The sequence below is a fragment of the Papilio machaon genome, chromosome 10, assembly GCF_912999745.1.
Source record: "Papilio machaon chromosome 10, ilPapMach1.1, whole genome shotgun sequence".
In the NCBI taxonomy this organism is placed as follows: domain Eukaryota; kingdom Metazoa; phylum Arthropoda; class Insecta; order Lepidoptera; family Papilionidae; genus Papilio; species Papilio machaon.
The window spans coordinates 4853333-4871260 of NC_059995.1; the positions used below are offsets into that span (position 1 = coordinate 4853333).

Below are 17928 nucleotides of genomic sequence, written 5' to 3' on the forward strand. Positions count from 1 at the left end.
GTTGAATGATTGTTAACGACATTAATATCGAACAACCTGAGTCTCGGGAATCTGTTAAAATAAAATAAAAACGATTTTATTTTTCAACATAATATATGTAGTCATATTTACATTAGTACATCATATTGGAACGCCTGGTCTGTTTCCAACAGAGCTCGCACGTACATGACGAGTGAGCCCAGCGCCATGGCTGACGTGAGAGAATTGCACGACCCGCCCACTGATGTCGCTACTTTTTTAACACGGTATTCCTCCTGGAAATTAAAACTCAATATTAAATGGTACTATGACGATATTATTAGGAATAATCTAGCATGGATTATCATTACATATTCTACAGAACGGATCTTGATGAAATTTGGCATAGATGCAGAGCATAGTCTGAAAGAACACATAGGCTACTAATTAAGTTTTTTTTTAACTCCGCGCAGATGGAGTCGCGGGCGAGAGCTAGTAATAAGACAGACTGGTAATATAGTCATAAGTGAAGGAATCCACTCGTAAAGTCAATATGACAAAAAATGTGGATTTTCTTCTATTGTAATACGAATATTGTTTATGTTTTACATAATCTACATTGTTATTTTTACCTCTCTGTCTTTCGGCGGAGGAGAACTAGCAGGTCCCACAAATCCTGTTAGCTTCAAGAAAGATTGCCGGTCATCTGAGTAGCATCCCTTAGGTTCCTGCCACGCCAAGATTTTGTTCATCCAACGAGGTTTTATGAATTCTCCGTAACCTTGAGATGAGCAATAGAGAACTAAAAAGAACAAAACAATTTAAATAACGCAACTTAAGTGTGTTAACATTTTAGTTTATTTAATAATTTGGTATTATTACGAAATATCCGTTAGTATATCTGACTGTTCAATTTTCTCATTTAATATTCCTATATTTATATCATGATATTGCTCAAACCGCTAAAAGAACTCCCATTATCTAATTGCTTAATTTTATTTATGATACATTATTCATACTATAAATGATATATAATTAATATCACAACAAACATATAATATGCTCTGTAATATTCCAAAACAATGATAACTTACCTACTCTAAATTATGGCCACATTAATATTTATTTTATGCGTTTTTAAATTTAGTAATTGATGAAAACAAGTATTAATTACTTTATAACTGTACAAGAATCAGCTATTTGCAAAAGTTTTTTATAACACTAACCGTAGAATTCAACTGAGAATGAAAGAGATGCCAAAATGTATCAATACAAGTGGAGTTACATAGTTAAAAACGTCGCGTAATACAATAGACAACACAAACGGACTTACTCTGTTGTAAAAACAGCGTCTTGGTGCCAGGAGGATGTCCCCAAGCTTCCAATGATTTAGTTTCTTTGTAAATCTGTATGCAAAGCTTGTAAATATGTGCCGATAGATCAAAGCCTTCCATACAGTCGAAGAGTCGGGCAAGAGCTGCCGCTCGGACCCGGCTAGTCTGTTGAAACGCCAACCCTGAACCTTTCATTAATTGCGCCTGACATTCTGGTGTTAACTCACAAGCGCCCTCTGATTGTGTCGTTTGCGTCTCCATTGCAGATATCAGTAGCTGCATCGTGCAAGCGTCTGTTGAAAAATAGCTTTTATTTAAGACGAAATAACTTATGAACTTAAAATATAGTCAAAAATAAGATGAAAGGGATGGGAATGGTGGTGGGTAATTGGATATTAAGAGAACGAGAGGATAACTACAAAAAAATATTATTCCTGTTAATGCTCTCCTACTCAAAAAAGGTAGCACATGCATGTGCTACCCATTACTTATTTCTAAGTTTCTAATGTCGAATACGAACGTTATTAGACAAGCATATTATGGTCTAGAAATAAATTGTGTACACAGAAAGTATTTATGTACCGTACGATTATTACGTTATTATCGATGTCTACGGTTATTATAGAAACTATCAGTTGCGCAAGTGTTATTACTGACATAAGTGAACCCAGCAATAGCCAATTCGTGATACTCTTAATTTTCATATTCGGTGCCATATTATGCAAATACTAGGAAAATATGTATGGATTTGATAGTCCCAGATTTATGTAATCTTAGGTATTCAATATTGGGTACTTGTCACGTTAATAAGATAAAAAAGCTTTATTTACTTTATAACATTCACATTAAAACTTAGAGGTAAGTATTCCATAACTGCACCTAAATTAATATGTTGAAGAAGACAACTAAAGATATAATGTGTTGATTTAATTATTTCAATATTCATATATACACAATATACACAAAAAATACTATATTACTATTGTCAGTCTTCCACTTGATGTTATGTGTATGGGCCGCAATTCATCAATCTTACTAATATTAGAAATGCGAATGTTTAGATGAATGGATTGATGTTTGTTACAAGGTATCTCCAGATCTGCTGCATGGATTTTGCTGAAATTTGGCATAGATGTGGAACATAACCTGGAAGAAAACATATGCTACTAATCAAGTTTTTTTTATTTCACTCGGATGGAGTCGCAGGCGACAGGTAAATAGCATATATTAAACTTCAATAAGATCACTGTCGTAAAAGGCAAACATTTTAATTTTATTTTAACGTAAATTTTGTGTTAAGTTTTTTTTGAACTCGTTTTAACCACATTAAGGTGCAGCGAAAACATTCTCTTATAGTTCTTGCATTTATTACATTACACAATCAAGTTTTGTAATTTCAACAAACCACGCATGTCGATTTAGCATTTAAATGGTTATTTTGTTTAACGATGTTCATTTTGCGGTTAATTTTGTACGAAATTATATGCAAGTAATATTATTTGTAGTCTAGTTATCTATAAACATTAAGACCTCGAAGAGGCTCCTAGAACTTACTTCAGATATTACAAGAACCACATCTTAGTAGTTCCACGATTGAACCTGTTTAATAGATTTTTTAATCTAAAAAAATATATACAACGATAAAATACCGGCTGCTTTCCTGGTGGGCATCTTAGTCCTGGCCTCCTGCACGTACTGCTCGAAGCCGAACCTGTATGGTTTCTGCGTGCCCACCGTGCCTAGCGTTAGCGGCTCCATTAGCGAGGACAACACATCCATGTTTTCTATTATCGCTTTCACCACTAAAAAACAAATTATATTACATATATATTTACGTGTATGTTCAAAATTAAAAAAGAATCTAAGGCGAATTTAATTCGCACAAACTAATTGCAGCCAGTAACAGTATTACATTAAAATTTCAAATAAAGCCAAATCATAATAAGAAGAGTCTACAAAAAATAGCCAATGCCAACAAATTATCTTAAATATTTTCAAGCAATTGGAATGCTCAATATAACGAAGTTTTTTTAGTGTAAAATCATTCCGAAATAATGCAAGCTAAACCACAACAGTCATTAGCGCCTAAAAGAAATGTCCCGATTATATTTCTTATGACTGGTCGAACAAACTCAAATAAACTAAGAATAACGATGCACTTTTTAACGCACAAGTTGGCAAAATTAGCCAAATCGTAACAAAATAATAACCAATAATCGTATTAATATTTTATAGCAAACTAGTTGACATAGCGTTGTCCTGTCTTAACTGTTAATGTGGATTTCAAATAAATGTTCTGCATTTTATATTTTCTTTTAATTTTTCTTTCACGAGAACTTTCTCCTGATCATTACCATGTTCCGTCTATTCATACGTGATGCGAGGACCAAAGGAAATAGACATTAAGCGTTAACAATTAATTGCATAAACTTTATTTTCGAATGTCATATCACAAGTGATGATGTTTTTGTATTTTAATGTTGTACAAGTATGCCCGTTTTCGTATTAAGCAATAAAATGTATGGCATCCTAACTGTAATGAAAAGATTTAAATTAATTTTATAATTGAACTTATTACACAATAATCTTGATCAAAGATTATAGCCTTGCACGGTTGGTGACCTGGTTTAGATTGTAAATCAAGTTTGCGAAGCGCATATTGCCGAATGCTAGGTAACTGTACGTGAATAGATCTTTAATCGTTATCCTGCCTTTCTCTAGACAAAGAATTTCGTGTATCACAACGTAAAGTACGCAATTGTTTCTTGGGTCAATATGCTAATGCATGTTGTTGTTACACCAGTTTTTGTTGTGTTCTGAAAATAACGATACTATTGCATACTTGTGTTTTACAATTTTTTAAATTATTTTTGATGTTGTTGTTCATTAAATAATATTATTACTTTTGAAATACAACAAAATTTAATTTATAGACCAAATATATTTTTGGTTATACCTTCTTTGATTTCTTGTACTCTTTTTCTTTTGTTTCTATTAAGCATAAACTGTCTTACTCAGAGACGTTAAGTGGTAAATATGTAGTATGAGAAATGTACTAAGCGACTTTTTTAGTACACGTCAGAGGCTTTAAGTACAGCAGTTAGTGTTTGTTTATAAAAGTTACCGGAACAATGGATATTTACGCCGTAACTAATGAATGAATATCAATGAGTGAGTCTGCTTTCTACTTACAAACTTTCTATCTCGTAGTTTTGTTTTAGTTTTAGTAATAATCCCTTTGATAAACAGTAGAGGATTTTGATTAGATGTTTGTTTGAATGTAATGAAAAATATATAGCAAAAAGGCGATAATTAATTTTCGAGAATTCTGTGACATTTTAATAGAGTTTTTATTTTGTATCTATTATAACTCACCTACATGTAAAGTGGAACCATACATTCTTTTACTTTTCGTTAACCCCTTGGTAACTTTTCAAACAATGAATTCCAATACAATAATTTCTAAAAAACCTTATTACAATTATCAGAAGCAAAATTAAATATAACCTCCAATTACCTACATAAATGAATGTACTTTGACGAAGTGAGAAGTGACCACGGATAGTGACAATGAAATCGCGAAATCGTTACCTATCGTTCTGGATTATGAATTAAGCGCCTTTTATTTATTTGTAAATTAATTGTAATATATTACCATATTCGTAATCTTTACTGCGATAGGTGAATTTACTCGTATCAGTGTTATTTCGGATTCTATCCATCTTCCTAGTAATATTCTGAAGGTTTTCTTTCAGCTTCGGCGGCACTGACTTGTCCAGTTCATTAATAGTGTATTCCAATTGACCTGAATTCAAAGTAATCACTATTAAATTGCCTTAAAATTATATTGCAATAATAATTCATAAGGCGTTTATTAATTGCAATTAATGGGTAAAGTGCTTTCTTTTAATATTTGAAAGTCTAGTGGTAGTGTTGTTCGTCATTAAATATAAAAACAAATAATCTTACATAAAAAAATAAAAAATCTTGTGCTTGGTTTATGTAAATATGTCATAATACCCAAAATAAATTCACACAACGAATAGTTAGAAAATGTAAGGGGACGTAACCATATAATACGGCATTTAATACAACTGAAATATAAAGTACCTCTAGCAACTCCCAAAGCGATAAACCATTCCGGATCCTTCGATGGCTTCTTTTCATAATATTCCAACAGTTTGTCCAACGTAATTGATATCCTATATACTTTCGGAATATTGTATATAAAGTCTTGTGTGTCAAAATATGGATAAATAGCCGCAACAGCAGCTATACAAGCTGTTAGGAACACAAACTGTTTCACGTTCATATTGAAATAAACTGCGGATAAATTAACGTGGTACATGTCGTAAAAACGAACCACACGTTGACCGCTGATTGGCACAATATATTAGTTGTTACGAACCAATAAAAATGTAACCAGTAGCTTTTACAGCAAAATTAGGTTAAGCTGTAACAAATAGTGGTCTTAGGTAATAATTGGCGCAAGAAAACGTTAACCTTCCGTCAAATTCACTGGCCATATTACCATTATTTTTAAAAATCCAAGGTAAAGGGATATGCAAGGGTAATCTCTGGAATGACTGGACCGATTTTGACGGTACTTGTACGGGAAGATAACTGGTACTTTTTTTACTCTGCGCTGACGAAGACGCGGCCGACCGCTAGTATTGTAAAAAAAACTTTTCAAAATGTTATTTTCGGTTTACAAGTTTAATAAAAATAGAAATGAATTTTATTTTTTGGAAGATATTATCACGAGAATTCCGTGTGCAATGTATGTTAAGTCAAAATTATAATTACTACATTCAAATGTTCTGATAGTAATAAAAGATTTCATTGCCTAGTTTTAGCCTTGTTGTCTTGCATAAGCACAGTGAGGATTATGAAGCTAATGCTAATTTCACACGAGGGAGCAAAGTGAGGCAGAATAGTAGAATAAAACAAGAGAATGGTAAGTACTAACTTTGTTTGGACAGAACAGTACTGTGTTGATAAAAAGCGTGCGTTCAATAACACTGGTCTGCAACGAAATCCTCCTTTGAATAAAAGTATGATCCGTTTAAAGAGTTTACCATCCTCAATCTATATCTGCTTTTCGTTTTATGCTATCACGTCTAATTTTTTTTTAATGTTGATTTTAGATTTTTAGAAATTATGGGATTTTTTGCTATACTTATATTACTATACTTTGTTATTCTCGCGTTAAAGCAACTTTAATTGGTTGAGATTGTATTTGCACACAAATAAACGGTGTGCAGTGATAGAAAGAGAGAAAAAAATATTATCTGACGCTTTTTTAAGCGATTATGAAAGAAAATTATATGGAAATATGATGTTATTACTGCAAGAAATCAAAAATTCACAATACGCATAGAACATTTGTGTTGATCTAAAAGTTTTAGCAATTTTAACTGGACTGCAAGGAGGATGTCCTCATTGCAGTCCAGTTAAAATCACCAAATGGTAAATACCAAATTTTGTGGTTTTTTATGTGAGTGGGACAGTCGCGCAAAAGACAAACACAACATAGTAAAAAGCTGACCACAAAGAACGTTTTTTTTTTTTCAAAATCAAAACCTCTCTGAGTTTGTCTCCTGTATCTAAAAATGTAAAGGAATATCCTTTCGTTCCTAGTGAAAAAAAAAAATCCACCACTTCATATAAAGCTGGGTCTTATGAAAAACTTTGTGAAAGCCCAGTACTTTCAGTACTAGAAAACAAAGTTTCCCCGGATCAGGCGAAATTAGAAGAAGGAATTTTTGTAGGTCCTCAAATACTCGAGCTTATGAAGGACTCAAGTTTTAAAATAAATTTAAATCAATTCGAAAAAAGGGCGCAGACTGCTTTTGAGGAAAATTTGTGCCAAAATTTTCTTGGAAAAAAATCAGAACAATCAAACAAGAACTTCTCATTTCCTACAAGGCTCAAAAAAGTAACATGTTTCTTAAAATTCATTTTTTGCACTCTCACTTAAAATTTTTCACACCAAATCTCAGAACAGTATCTGATGAAGACTATGAGAGGTTTCATCACGATATTTTGCACATAGAGAGGACACAACGGGAAATGGTCCGAAGCAATACTTGCAGATGTTTGTTGGTCGATTTATCAGGAAACTCCATTATAAAATATGAAAAAGAAAAAAAACGACGAAGTAAAATGGGATTGACAACTAGTAATGATATTGTCATATGCGTTTTAAAGGTTGTGTAATAGTGTACATCCAACATTATTTAAGCATTAAATGAATGATAAAAATTTCATATTAAAAAATTGTTTTTCTTAAAAATTCCATCCCAAAGAATATAGACGTGCTAGAAAACTTTGAATGATATATTTATGTTGAGTATTGTTGTATTAGACAAGATAACTGCATAATATTTGAAGGAGAGAAAAAAAAAAATTTTTTGCAGACCAATGTAATCGGTACTGCACTATCTACTGTTCTGCTCTCGTGTGAATCTAGCATAACATTCATCTTTTGCGCAATGCTATTCAATTCATCATAAGATTTAGTTTTATGATAGTAATTACATTGCTCCTCTTAACTCAATAATATAGTTCATAGTAATTCTATTACTAATATGTAATTAATCGATATAACTGACGTACAATAAATTTACTATTTTTAATATCTGCTTATGTAATAAGTCTTACTTATATCTCACTAATATTAATAATGAGAATGTTTAGATGGATAGATGTTTGTTTGAAGGTCTCTCCAGAAAGTCTTAACGGATCTCGATGAAATTTGGCATAGATGTAGATCATAGTCTGGAAGAACACATAGTCGTGGGCGACAGCAAGTAAATCATAAAGAGAAAGTTTATTTTGTTAGAGGGATTACGTTTATTTCATATGATTGTTTAGATTCGATATCAAAACAACTGTTAACATTACTTTTTGATAATTTTGGCTGCCGAATATTTTTGTTATGAATTTTTTCAATTAATTACATCCAGCAGCCATAACAGTAAAAAATTATTTTTTTAATCATTTTACTTCTGTTACTATTTCATGCATTTATACGCTGCATCAAATATAAAGAAAGTTTTAAGAAGATGAAATTTGTACCATGGGAAACTTACCGTTTTTTACCTTTAAGACATAATTAGACTAAGTTTCAGAAGCTTATTCAGTTCCATTGTAAGCAAAGATTCAGATTATTCAGAACAAAAGATTTATAAATGTGTTCTTACTTTCTTGTTTGTGGCTGTCCTAGCAAAATAGTAACCGCTTTGTTCTTAGAATGATCTCATACAGTACATTTTCCCTTTCACTAATTCTCACTTGAAGCACTAAATATAGGTGCGCCTGGAATGAAGATGGAATTCTTAAGATAGCTAAAGTCATGACTGCTACAGTTATTGCATCGCCACTTAAATCCACGTACTTTATTTGTACAGACGTTTCATCAGTGGAAGCCCACGATAAATTGCTGCTTGTTAGTAAGTGTAACATCTTATTGTATAAAGCGCTTATTTTTATATTCACTGGACATATCAAAATAATAGTTGAATGAGGTCGAACGCTTATTTTTTAATTTATAATCGGAATGAAGATGCTTTTAAGCAAATACTTGATTATCTTAAAATGCTTTCACAATTTAACCTTCATCTCAACTGATTAAAAGTGCACAAAAAACCTCTTATTACAAAACACATTCATTAGTTAGCATTTATAAAGTAGACTTCGCTAAATTGAAAGTAAGATCAACTAGCTTGATATTTAAATATATGGAAGCTATCTTTACACTGCACGTGATATCGTAATGGTCATAAGAGGGGTCGGATGGTGTAAAGCGGCTCGCTTGCTTTACCGTCAGATCAAACCGAGAACAGTGCTGACCACACGTGAGCAACGAAAGTGTTAACATAATCGATATTTGCAAATACAAATTCAAAATACAATGACATTTAGGGTGCTAACAAACTAGTGTATTGTTTATAATTATATTATTTAAGGTGCTAACCAGCTAATGTAGTGTATGTTTACAAAACAATGGCGGTTTCGCATCAGTGGTTCTTACAGTGGTCTTCACCTTCTGTGGTCTTTGCGGATATTTCAAGACAATATGAAAATGTACAATCAAACTGGAATAATCATCACCACTATGGACGCGTAGCTTATAATCCTGTTGACGCTCAAGCCGCTATACGGAACAGCTATCGTGAAAAGCAAATACAACAGCAAAGAGTGGCGAACAATATAATTAAATATGATAGACATCGTTCCTTAAATGTTACCGGTAAGAATTTTTTATATTATTCAAGTTTAATTTCTAATTCCATTTCAAAAACAACAAGAAAGCTATTACACGTTAGGAACAAATTATTGCAGTCACTTGGTAGATTTGAACCCAGGATCTTATGCTTTATGTTCACTCCATAAGCAACTGGACTAAAGACACTTCAGAATCTTAAATATACTGTGTTAAAATTTTATAAAGATATCTTATTCACCAACACGATATGACAATTATTTACAATAGATATTTTATTTATCAAATTCTAAGAAGCAAAAGTCAGCTCAAGATTCAATCGATTCCTAATACATTTGATGTTTTTATCCATAACTGATTTTAGATTCACCTTGTAATGTAAATAATGCTTGGTTGATAAAATGTAAACTAGCTATTTTTAAATGTACAGAGTTAAGTCACACTAATACTAGACGTAATACAAGAAGGAAATCTGTATTGTTATTTCTGTTCAAAAACGTTTAGCCTTTGTTACTATCACTGACATAATCTTATTCAGCTAAAATGTTGTCCTTGAATTGTTTTTTTACGCGGAACAAAGTTTTCTGGTATTATTTACTTAGCTATATTATTAACTGGCTTTTTACGTTATCGAAGGAGAATAAACGATTAACTTCAAATTAACAATCGAAAAGCAAAAACTTCCAAACCTTCTTAACCAGAAAAAATATATTTTTACAAGTCTGATACAAATTATAATTCAAACGGTTAAAGTTTAAGTTTAAAATTATAAATCCTTTTTAATATCGGAATTAGAAAGTAATAGAAACAGAATTTGTATTCAGTATCACACCAGAACTCCGTCGTGGTGACATTCGTGTACAAAAAAGAGACTGCAATATGTATTATTAATGCAAGTGTGACTTCAGTCAAAACCCATAGTTAAATATTGTGAATACACAAATGCGACTAACAGTTAGTTAAAGTTCATCTATTGATTACGCACAAGAGCACTGCGGTAAAAACTTGTCACTTTAGTATTGTATTGTAAATAGTTTCTGAGAAATAATCACTTTCGCGCTTCTGAGATATGACCGCAGAGAACATAAATTTCTCTTTAACTTTTTAATATTTTAATCACCGAATCTAATTATTTATTACACAACTAGCTTTTACCCGCGACTACGTCCGCGCGGGATAAAAAATGCACTCAAGATAAAAAAAAAGTTCCTACGTCCGTCTCCTAGTTCTAAGCTACCTTCGCATCAATTTTCAGCTCAATCAGTTCGACCGATCTTGAGTTATAAATAGTGTAACTAACACGACTTTCTTTTATAAATATAGATTTCCGAATTGAAGAATAAAATAATAAAATTAATTATTTTGTTTTGTAGACCAAAGTACACGTGGTAACATTTTTACGAAAATTTGTGCATGATAATAATCGATAATGGAATTTTACGACACAGATATGGTTGTAAAGTCCGCGCGTACAACCGCCATACAGCACTAGAGAAAGCGAAGCCGAATAAGGTTGGTAACACACTGGCAGATTTTAAAATTAACAGACAACGCCGTAAAACAATAATTTCTAAAACATTATGAAACCCTTTATCTTTAGCCTAGGATAAAACTGAACGGAATTATATTTTTTTTAACTACTCTCGCAGTTCCAAGTTCATAAAGAACTTGGAACTGCGAGAGTAGTTTGCCAGGACAGTGCCAAATGTCCATAATCTCTGCCTACCCTTATGGTTTACGAGCGTGACTCGAGTTGTTGTTAAAAATATTCAGTTTTCTGTATCAGTTACAACGTCCATTGTAATCTTAGTCTAAAATCTCCGTGTGTCACCTCAACTTAACATTTGAATCAGCGCTCGTGCGGAAGCAATAAAGCGAAAACTTGTGCTAATGGTATAAATATGGTTATAGCCCAAAGCCTATTGTGTTCTCTGCGGTACATGTAGGCTAACTGACTGTAAGACATTTTGAAATCATCAAATTTATTATGAGCCACAATTACATTATGTAAATAAGTTATCTTCACCGGGTCGGACCTACTTTGTCCAAAAAAATAATTATAAAACGAATCGTTTGGAAACTCGTAGGCAATCCGCTTACGCGTATATTCAACATACTAGTCATATTCAATATATATAATTAAGTTCCAAAAACGCACTTAAACGTGATTATTGTTTCTATCCTTCAGTAATGAAAATCCGAACTGTTTATGATTTTATTTTTGCCTTCAAAACGCATCTGTACCGAGAGTCATTTAAGTGGTAAAATTTTTATATTATAAATTTATATTATAAAAATTTAGGTCAAACAATACCAAAAATAGTCGTTATTAAAATCAAGGCAAATGTAAAGTATTGGCTACAAAAAAAATAAATTTTTTCGATAAGTAACATCAATTCAGTAGCACTTGCAAAACCGTAACGTAACCTTGCATATTGCAAATATAGTTAAGCGTTAAAATTGAACTTATCTTTGATTTCTTTGCCTACTTTCATGTTTGCTCGCATCTATGTCAACGAAATTGCAAATTACTAACTCGTTGTGCATTTATGGATAGAGGTAGTTGCCACGAAAAAACGCGCCGTAAAGTTTATCTCTCTTAGGATTTAAACCGCGCGTTATATGACCTTGAGCTAAATAACTACTCAATTTGAAGGTTATCCAGATTACGAACATTTAAAAATGTTCAAAAAGTATAACCTGTTTATTCTGAAATACAAAAATGGCAATTGTAACTTGTTTTGTTACTCATGTATAAGGACATCAACACCAGCCGAAAGTCAAAGCCAAAGTATTTTTAACTTTCGGTATTTATAAAATGGCATTCAAATAATTGGAAACCTTACTTAAAAATAACTCGCTAATTATGAGTTTAAACTGTTCAAATACTTGTATAAAAATTTATTCTCTAATCGTCTTTCCAAGAAACAGAGACGACAAGATAAAAATACATAAATGATATGACAAAAGCTATATTAACAGTCATTTTAACAAGCCTAAATACTAACGATTGTGAAGAAAAATATATCATATAGATTAATAAAAAATCTCAAACAACCCAATGAAACTATAAACTAGACAATTTACTGGTCTCTTCTGATTTCTTGTATATCCCGAACGTCACGACAATCTTTAGATAGTAATATTGTGTTAAGCAACACACGAGGAACGTGAAACAGGTTGCACGACTTTCACGATACCTCACATCACTTATTCTATACTCAAAACTGCCAGTTTCAATAAAGTTTCATGACAAGTATAAATATTGAAATAAAAATACTAATGAGTACAACGACAAAACATTTTAGGTCTACCTATTTCCGTTCGAATCAATGTTACCAAATAAGCACATAGTACTTTTGACTAAAAAAGACATATTAATTTGTTAGTAGAAAAACATTTGAACGTCGATATAATTCACCAGAAATATATTGCTTATGAAATTGAATAAGCCGAAAAAACTATCAAAAACTACAGAACTCCATCAGAGTTTTACAATGTTGTTTGGAAATACTACCGGCTTGTATTTTTCTAACTCTTCATTATAGTTCACTCACTTTGTCTAACTTGTTCTTAAACACACGTCTAATGGCCAATGAAACGACTAAAACTCATTCAACACAACACCAAGACATCACATGTAATGATTGTTTTGAATTCCATATAATTCTGCCACAATTTTCCATGTTATTAAATTAAATCCAAGCTTTATAATGTTTATATAAAATGTTTAAATCGGATGAGTATTGGCAGTCGCCGTGTGACGTCTCAATTATCCTCAAATGTTATCATATCATGAGAATATTAAGCAAACACATTCATGAATTAACCGTCCAGTGAAACGGCAAACAATCAGTAGCTATTATACTGCCGGAGAGCGATAAACATCTCATCGGTGCTCAGTGTTTGGTGTGTGTCCGTAATTATCTTCTCCAATCGATACAGACAATGTGTAAGTAGATTTGTACTTAAGAGTCATATTGATCTCTTTATGATGAGTTCAGTCCGCGCGCCAATGTAAAATTGGAGTCGGTTCCAGTGTTAGCTAGAGATAGTAAAATTAACAGACGAAGCAGCTAGTCTTCTGAATAACCACGGGTGTAACATGCTAGACGAGCAAAGAAGTCAAGTAATAAAATTATATATTGACAATTTTCAGATCGCAGTCGTCCAGCAGCGCTGACTCTATGGCTGGCGATGCTGGGGCTCGCGCGGCCGCAATCGGTGCCCGCGGACACCGACACACCGCCCTTCAGCACACTCTACAAGTGGAAGACGATCGACTTTGAATTTCCCAGCGTGCAACATAGACGCAGTGCACTTATATCCAGGTATAAAACAATATGACCGAGTAGTATACTGAATTAGTTTTTAGCCGCAGCTTTCTTCAAAAAGAAAAACGAAATGCAAATAAAAGAGTAAACCTCTGGTCATTCGATAATAAAAAGTATGTATGTTGTTTGAAAGAGAATATGCGATATACGAGTAAGAAGAGTGAATTAACAATATGACGACTGCTAATTAAAATCAATTTTTCTATCCTTCAAGAAGAGTCTTCACTTTTCAGAAACCCAGACAATTGGCACGTATATCCGTGGTAATAAACAAACCTATTAATTATATTCATTAAATGAAATAGAGCACACAAAATTATAAAATTGGAATGGATTACACCATTATATGTTCAGTAGTAAATTAAACAATTAAACAATGATTAATCAATCATACAATGAAACTCTGATATTGTTTACGCCGTATTGGCTACGATGATTCACATCAATTATTTATCATCTTTATAAGTGAAAATGTTACGATACTGTTTCAATTAAATTTATACATATGTAGGTACGTTATTGTTGACTAGAAACCAAAAGCCTTTTTCAAATTCTTACATACAAAAACATGTTATCTATGTGCTATATAAATATTTTTACGGACGTTTCGGCAGTGAATCCCACTCTTTTTTCCATATTTTTCAAATAAAGTATTAAATACGGATTTTCGATTTTCTATGTAATTAGTAGATTTAGAAGTATTATATGACATTTTCAGTAACATATGAAGTGAAAGACTTCGTTGTAACCTAACAACTTTAGTTAGAAAGCCTTTATCAGTATAGGTGTAAGTAGTCACAAAACATATATAGCCTGCTAATTAAACCTGTAATTAAAAACTTGATATGGTAATAAATCAAGTCGGCACGAGATGGACCGAGCCCACCGTACGCGTAATGTCCGCGTGATCTATATTACTCTACATTGCTCAATTCACATTGAGAAACCTAAGTTAAATGTCCATACTATACAAATGTTTGTTAAATTCAGAACTTATCAGTTTACATTAACTGAATAACAATCACAAATTCGATAATAAAAGATAATACTTACTGTTTACATTACTTACAGAAAACAATGATTAGTTTTGTTTTCTTTATCTATACATCTACTAGCGGTCGCCCGCGACTTAGTCAGCACGGAATGAAACAAAAAGTAACAAAAAAAACAATCTCAAACAAAATGCACTAAAAAGTAACAAAATGATGTCATGAAAACCCTCAAAAGTAAGAAAGTTCTCTTCTTATTTGTAACATGTCTATATTGTATAATTATTGTTATTTCGCAGTCGGTGTCGGCCGAAGTAAATAAGTGACATTTTTTATTTGAGATGTATTAGACATAGTTACGTTTATGTCCCTACTTAGGGTACAGATATGTCAGTACTTCCATACATCATTTTTATGTAGGTCCTACAGTTTAGCCTACGTAAGCTCTGAAAGCAAAAATGTACCTAATTTTCGCAACACATTTTGAAGCTAAACTCAAAATCTACGTCTTCTAGTTATTTAAAAAGAAAAAAAATGGGACCCATCTGCAAACACTTCCTTTCGATTAAAATAATTTTAACACATATAGAAAAAAATAGAGTCTAATAAGTCTTAATAAGTAGCCGATGTGTTCTTGCAGACTGTGTTCTACATCAGTGCGAAAGTAATAATTGTATGAATTGTATTCCAGAGCATATATTCCTTCCAATGTACTACCGCTGGGGCTGGAGGTGTGGGGCTCCCGTGTGTGGGTGACGCTGCCGAGCTGGCGACGCGGCGTGCCTGCCACACTTGCTACCGTTTCCCGCGGCGGCGGAGTCACCTCCCCTGCCCTCAAGCCATACCCTGACTGGAATTACCATCGTGCTTTTAGTAAGTTATCATTAATATTTAGATACATATCGTATAATTTTATGTTTACACGATTTGTATTTGTGAAAGATATAATTATTATTATTAGACTAATTTTAGTCAGACCAACAATGATTTTCTTGCTTAAAGTTTGTTATGCAATAAATATTAATAATTAAATCATTACATCAATTTCAGGCGATGACGTTAACTGTTTCGGTTTGACATCGGTGTTCCGAGTGAGTGCGGACCAGTGCGGCAAGTTGTGGGTGCTCGACTCTGGACAGATCGACTCGCAGGACAGTCCTAAACAAATATGTCCGCCGAGCGTGGTCGTCTTCAATATGCAAACCGATTCCATGATAGCTAAGTATCCAATACCAGAAGAATACGTCCTTCAAGACTCCTTGTTCTCTAACATAATCGTCGATAGCAGACAAGAAGATTGTTCAGACCTCCATCTGTATATAGCCGATACCTGGAGATTTGGTCTACTAGTTTTTAGACATAGCGATCAAAAATTTTGGAGATTCTCCCACCACCTTTTCTATCCGGATCCATTGGCATCAAACTATACGCTGCACGGTCTTAACTTCCAATGGGCCGACGGTATATTTGGGCTCTCTCTATCTCCGATCAATAATGTTGAGGAGCGGACGATGTACTTCCATTCGATGTCGAGCTACCGAGAGTTTTCAGTGACGACAGATGTTCTACGCCAACCTGCCCGTGTGAACGACAGCGCAAATGCTTTTAAAATAGTCGGCGAGAGCCGGGGACTGTTTGGACAATCGTCAGCTTCCGCTATGGATAGAAATGGTGTCATGTTCTACGGGTTGGTTTCACGAGATAGTATCGGTTGTTGGGATTCTCAGAAGCCGTACAATAAGAAAACTATGGGCGTCGTAGCTATGAATACGGAAACTCTAGTGTTCCCCAACGATATAAAAATAGATCAAGAGCAGCAGCAGAGTGTTTGGGTGATATCTAATCGCTTGCCGATGTTCCAAGATGGAAGCTTATCGGACGACGATTATAACTATCGTATAATGTATGTGGACACGACACAAGCCGTACAGGGCACAATCTGTGATCCGCAGCTGCAATTGCCTCCTTATTCCCCGCTTGTAACAAACAAATGGTTGCCATAATATGTATCTACTTAATTAACTAGACTATAAATACTGTACAAGTGATATTTAGTATTAAAAGTTTTAAAACAGTACCAAATATCCGATGTTTATTTTATTATATTACAATAATCTATTCTATATATAAAAGAAAGTCGTGTTAGTTACACTATTTATAACTCAAGATCGGTCGAACTGATTTAGCTGAAAATTGATGGGGAGGTAGCTTAGAACTAGGAGACGGACTTTTTTTTTTATCTTGTATGCATTTTTTTTATTCCGCGCGGACGGAGTCGCGGGTAAAAGCTAGTTAGTTATATTTATGGTCTATGGGTTTCGTCAGCAGTGAGACAACATAATGTCATCTCTTGTATTTTCTTTAAAATGAACAAAGACAATAATATCTGTTAATATAAATTTAACCACAGTCGAAACCCACAGTAAGACAAATTCATTGTTTCATTTTATGAAAAGACATCTTTCTTTAACATAGTTTGAACGCCTATTGAATATGTTTAGCAAATTTTAAATGAAAAAAAATATTGCTACGTGTTAAAATCTAATGTCGAAATTTCGGTTGTTTAACACATAGCAAGAAAATCTTAATTTATAATTTGCTAAAAATATCTCGTAGGCGTTCACACTGTGTTCTTCATACTATCTTCGCGAAAACTTATTAATAAATAATACTATTTTAATATTCCCAGAAATTAGCTTTCAAAATAAGTTTGCATTGTGATAAAAATTGTATCGGATAACGTAAGCACACATTTGAAGAATTCTGGTTGAATTAGAAAATACACAGAAAAAAACAGTTTTCCTTTTTGTATCGGAACTCGAAAAAATAAAGTGGATAAACACATACCTATACATAAAGAGAAAAAGAGTTATGAGATAATTTTAAAATCTACAAAAATGAAACAAATAACATGTGTGAAAAATGTATAGTGTATAGAAAAATGGAAAAACTATTTCAAGGAAATATAATATGCAAACATAATATAGGCACCTACTAGTCTTTGTAAATTTTTGTGCGTTATTCGACAATACTATTTGACATTCAAAGAAGAATAATTCGAAAAAATTAAAAACTGCTCTTGTCGT

At 32.9% G+C, this 17928-nt stretch overlaps 2 protein-coding genes across 3 annotated transcripts; one reads left to right on the forward strand and one right to left on the reverse strand.

Annotated features, from left to right (window-relative positions):
- Positions 1-50: 50 nt before the first annotated feature.
- LOC106718149 (UPF0764 protein C16orf89 homolog) lies at positions 51-5624 on the reverse strand. The gene is made up of 6 exons (XM_014512161.2): positions 5403-5624; positions 4948-5097; positions 2942-3094; positions 1292-1585; positions 591-760; positions 51-254 (listed from the first exon to the last, which is right to left on the reverse strand). Exons 1-6 carry the CDS (start codon positions 5602-5604, stop codon positions 108-110), a joined length of 1116 nt encoding a protein of 371 aa, XP_014367647.2. The 5' UTR covers positions 5605-5624; the 3' UTR covers positions 51-107.
- A 3402-nt stretch (positions 5625-9026) lies between these two features.
- On the forward strand, positions 9027-16918 carry LOC106718074 (protein yellow-like). Of its 2 annotated transcripts, none has more exons than XM_014512070.2 (4): positions 9027-9546; positions 13679-13850; positions 15534-15715; positions 15893-16918. In XM_014512070.2, the coding sequence occupies exons 1-4, from the start codon at positions 9300-9302 to the stop codon at positions 16843-16845; spliced, it is 1554 nt and encodes a 517-aa protein (XP_014367556.2). In that variant the 5' UTR covers positions 9027-9299; the 3' UTR covers positions 16846-16918. The 2 variants fall into 2 exon arrangements, with proteins under 2 accessions (XP_014367556.2, XP_014367557.2); XM_014512071.2 differs by lacking the exon at positions 9027-9546 and adding an exon at positions 13336-13471.
- Positions 16919-17928: the final 1010 nt, after the last annotated feature.

Bases quoted from the DNA above. Each gene is read 5' to 3' on its own strand.
- LOC106718149 (XM_014512161.2), bottom strand. From the start codon at position 5,604: ATGAACGTGAAACAGTTTGTGTTCCTAACAGCTTGTATAGCTGCTGTT. The intron at 5,098-5,402 runs GTACTTTATATT...CTTTGAATTCAG, and splicing joins CGCTTTGGGAGTTGCTAGAG to GTCAATTGGAATACACTATT. The intron at 1,586-2,941 runs GTATTTTATCGT...ATTTTTCAACAG, and splicing joins GCCCACCAGGAAAGCAGCCG to ACGCTTGCACGATGCAGCTA.
- LOC106718074 (XM_014512070.2), top strand. From the start codon at position 9,300: ATGGCGGTTTCGCATCAGTGGTTCTTACAGTGGTCTTCACCTTCTGTG. The intron at 9,547-13,678 runs GTAAGAATTTTT...GACAATTTTCAG, and splicing joins TCGTTCCTTAAATGTTACCG to ATCGCAGTCGTCCAGCAGCG. The intron at 13,851-15,533 runs GTATAAAACAAT...ATTGTATTCCAG, and splicing joins CGCAGTGCACTTATATCCAG to AGCATATATTCCTTCCAATG.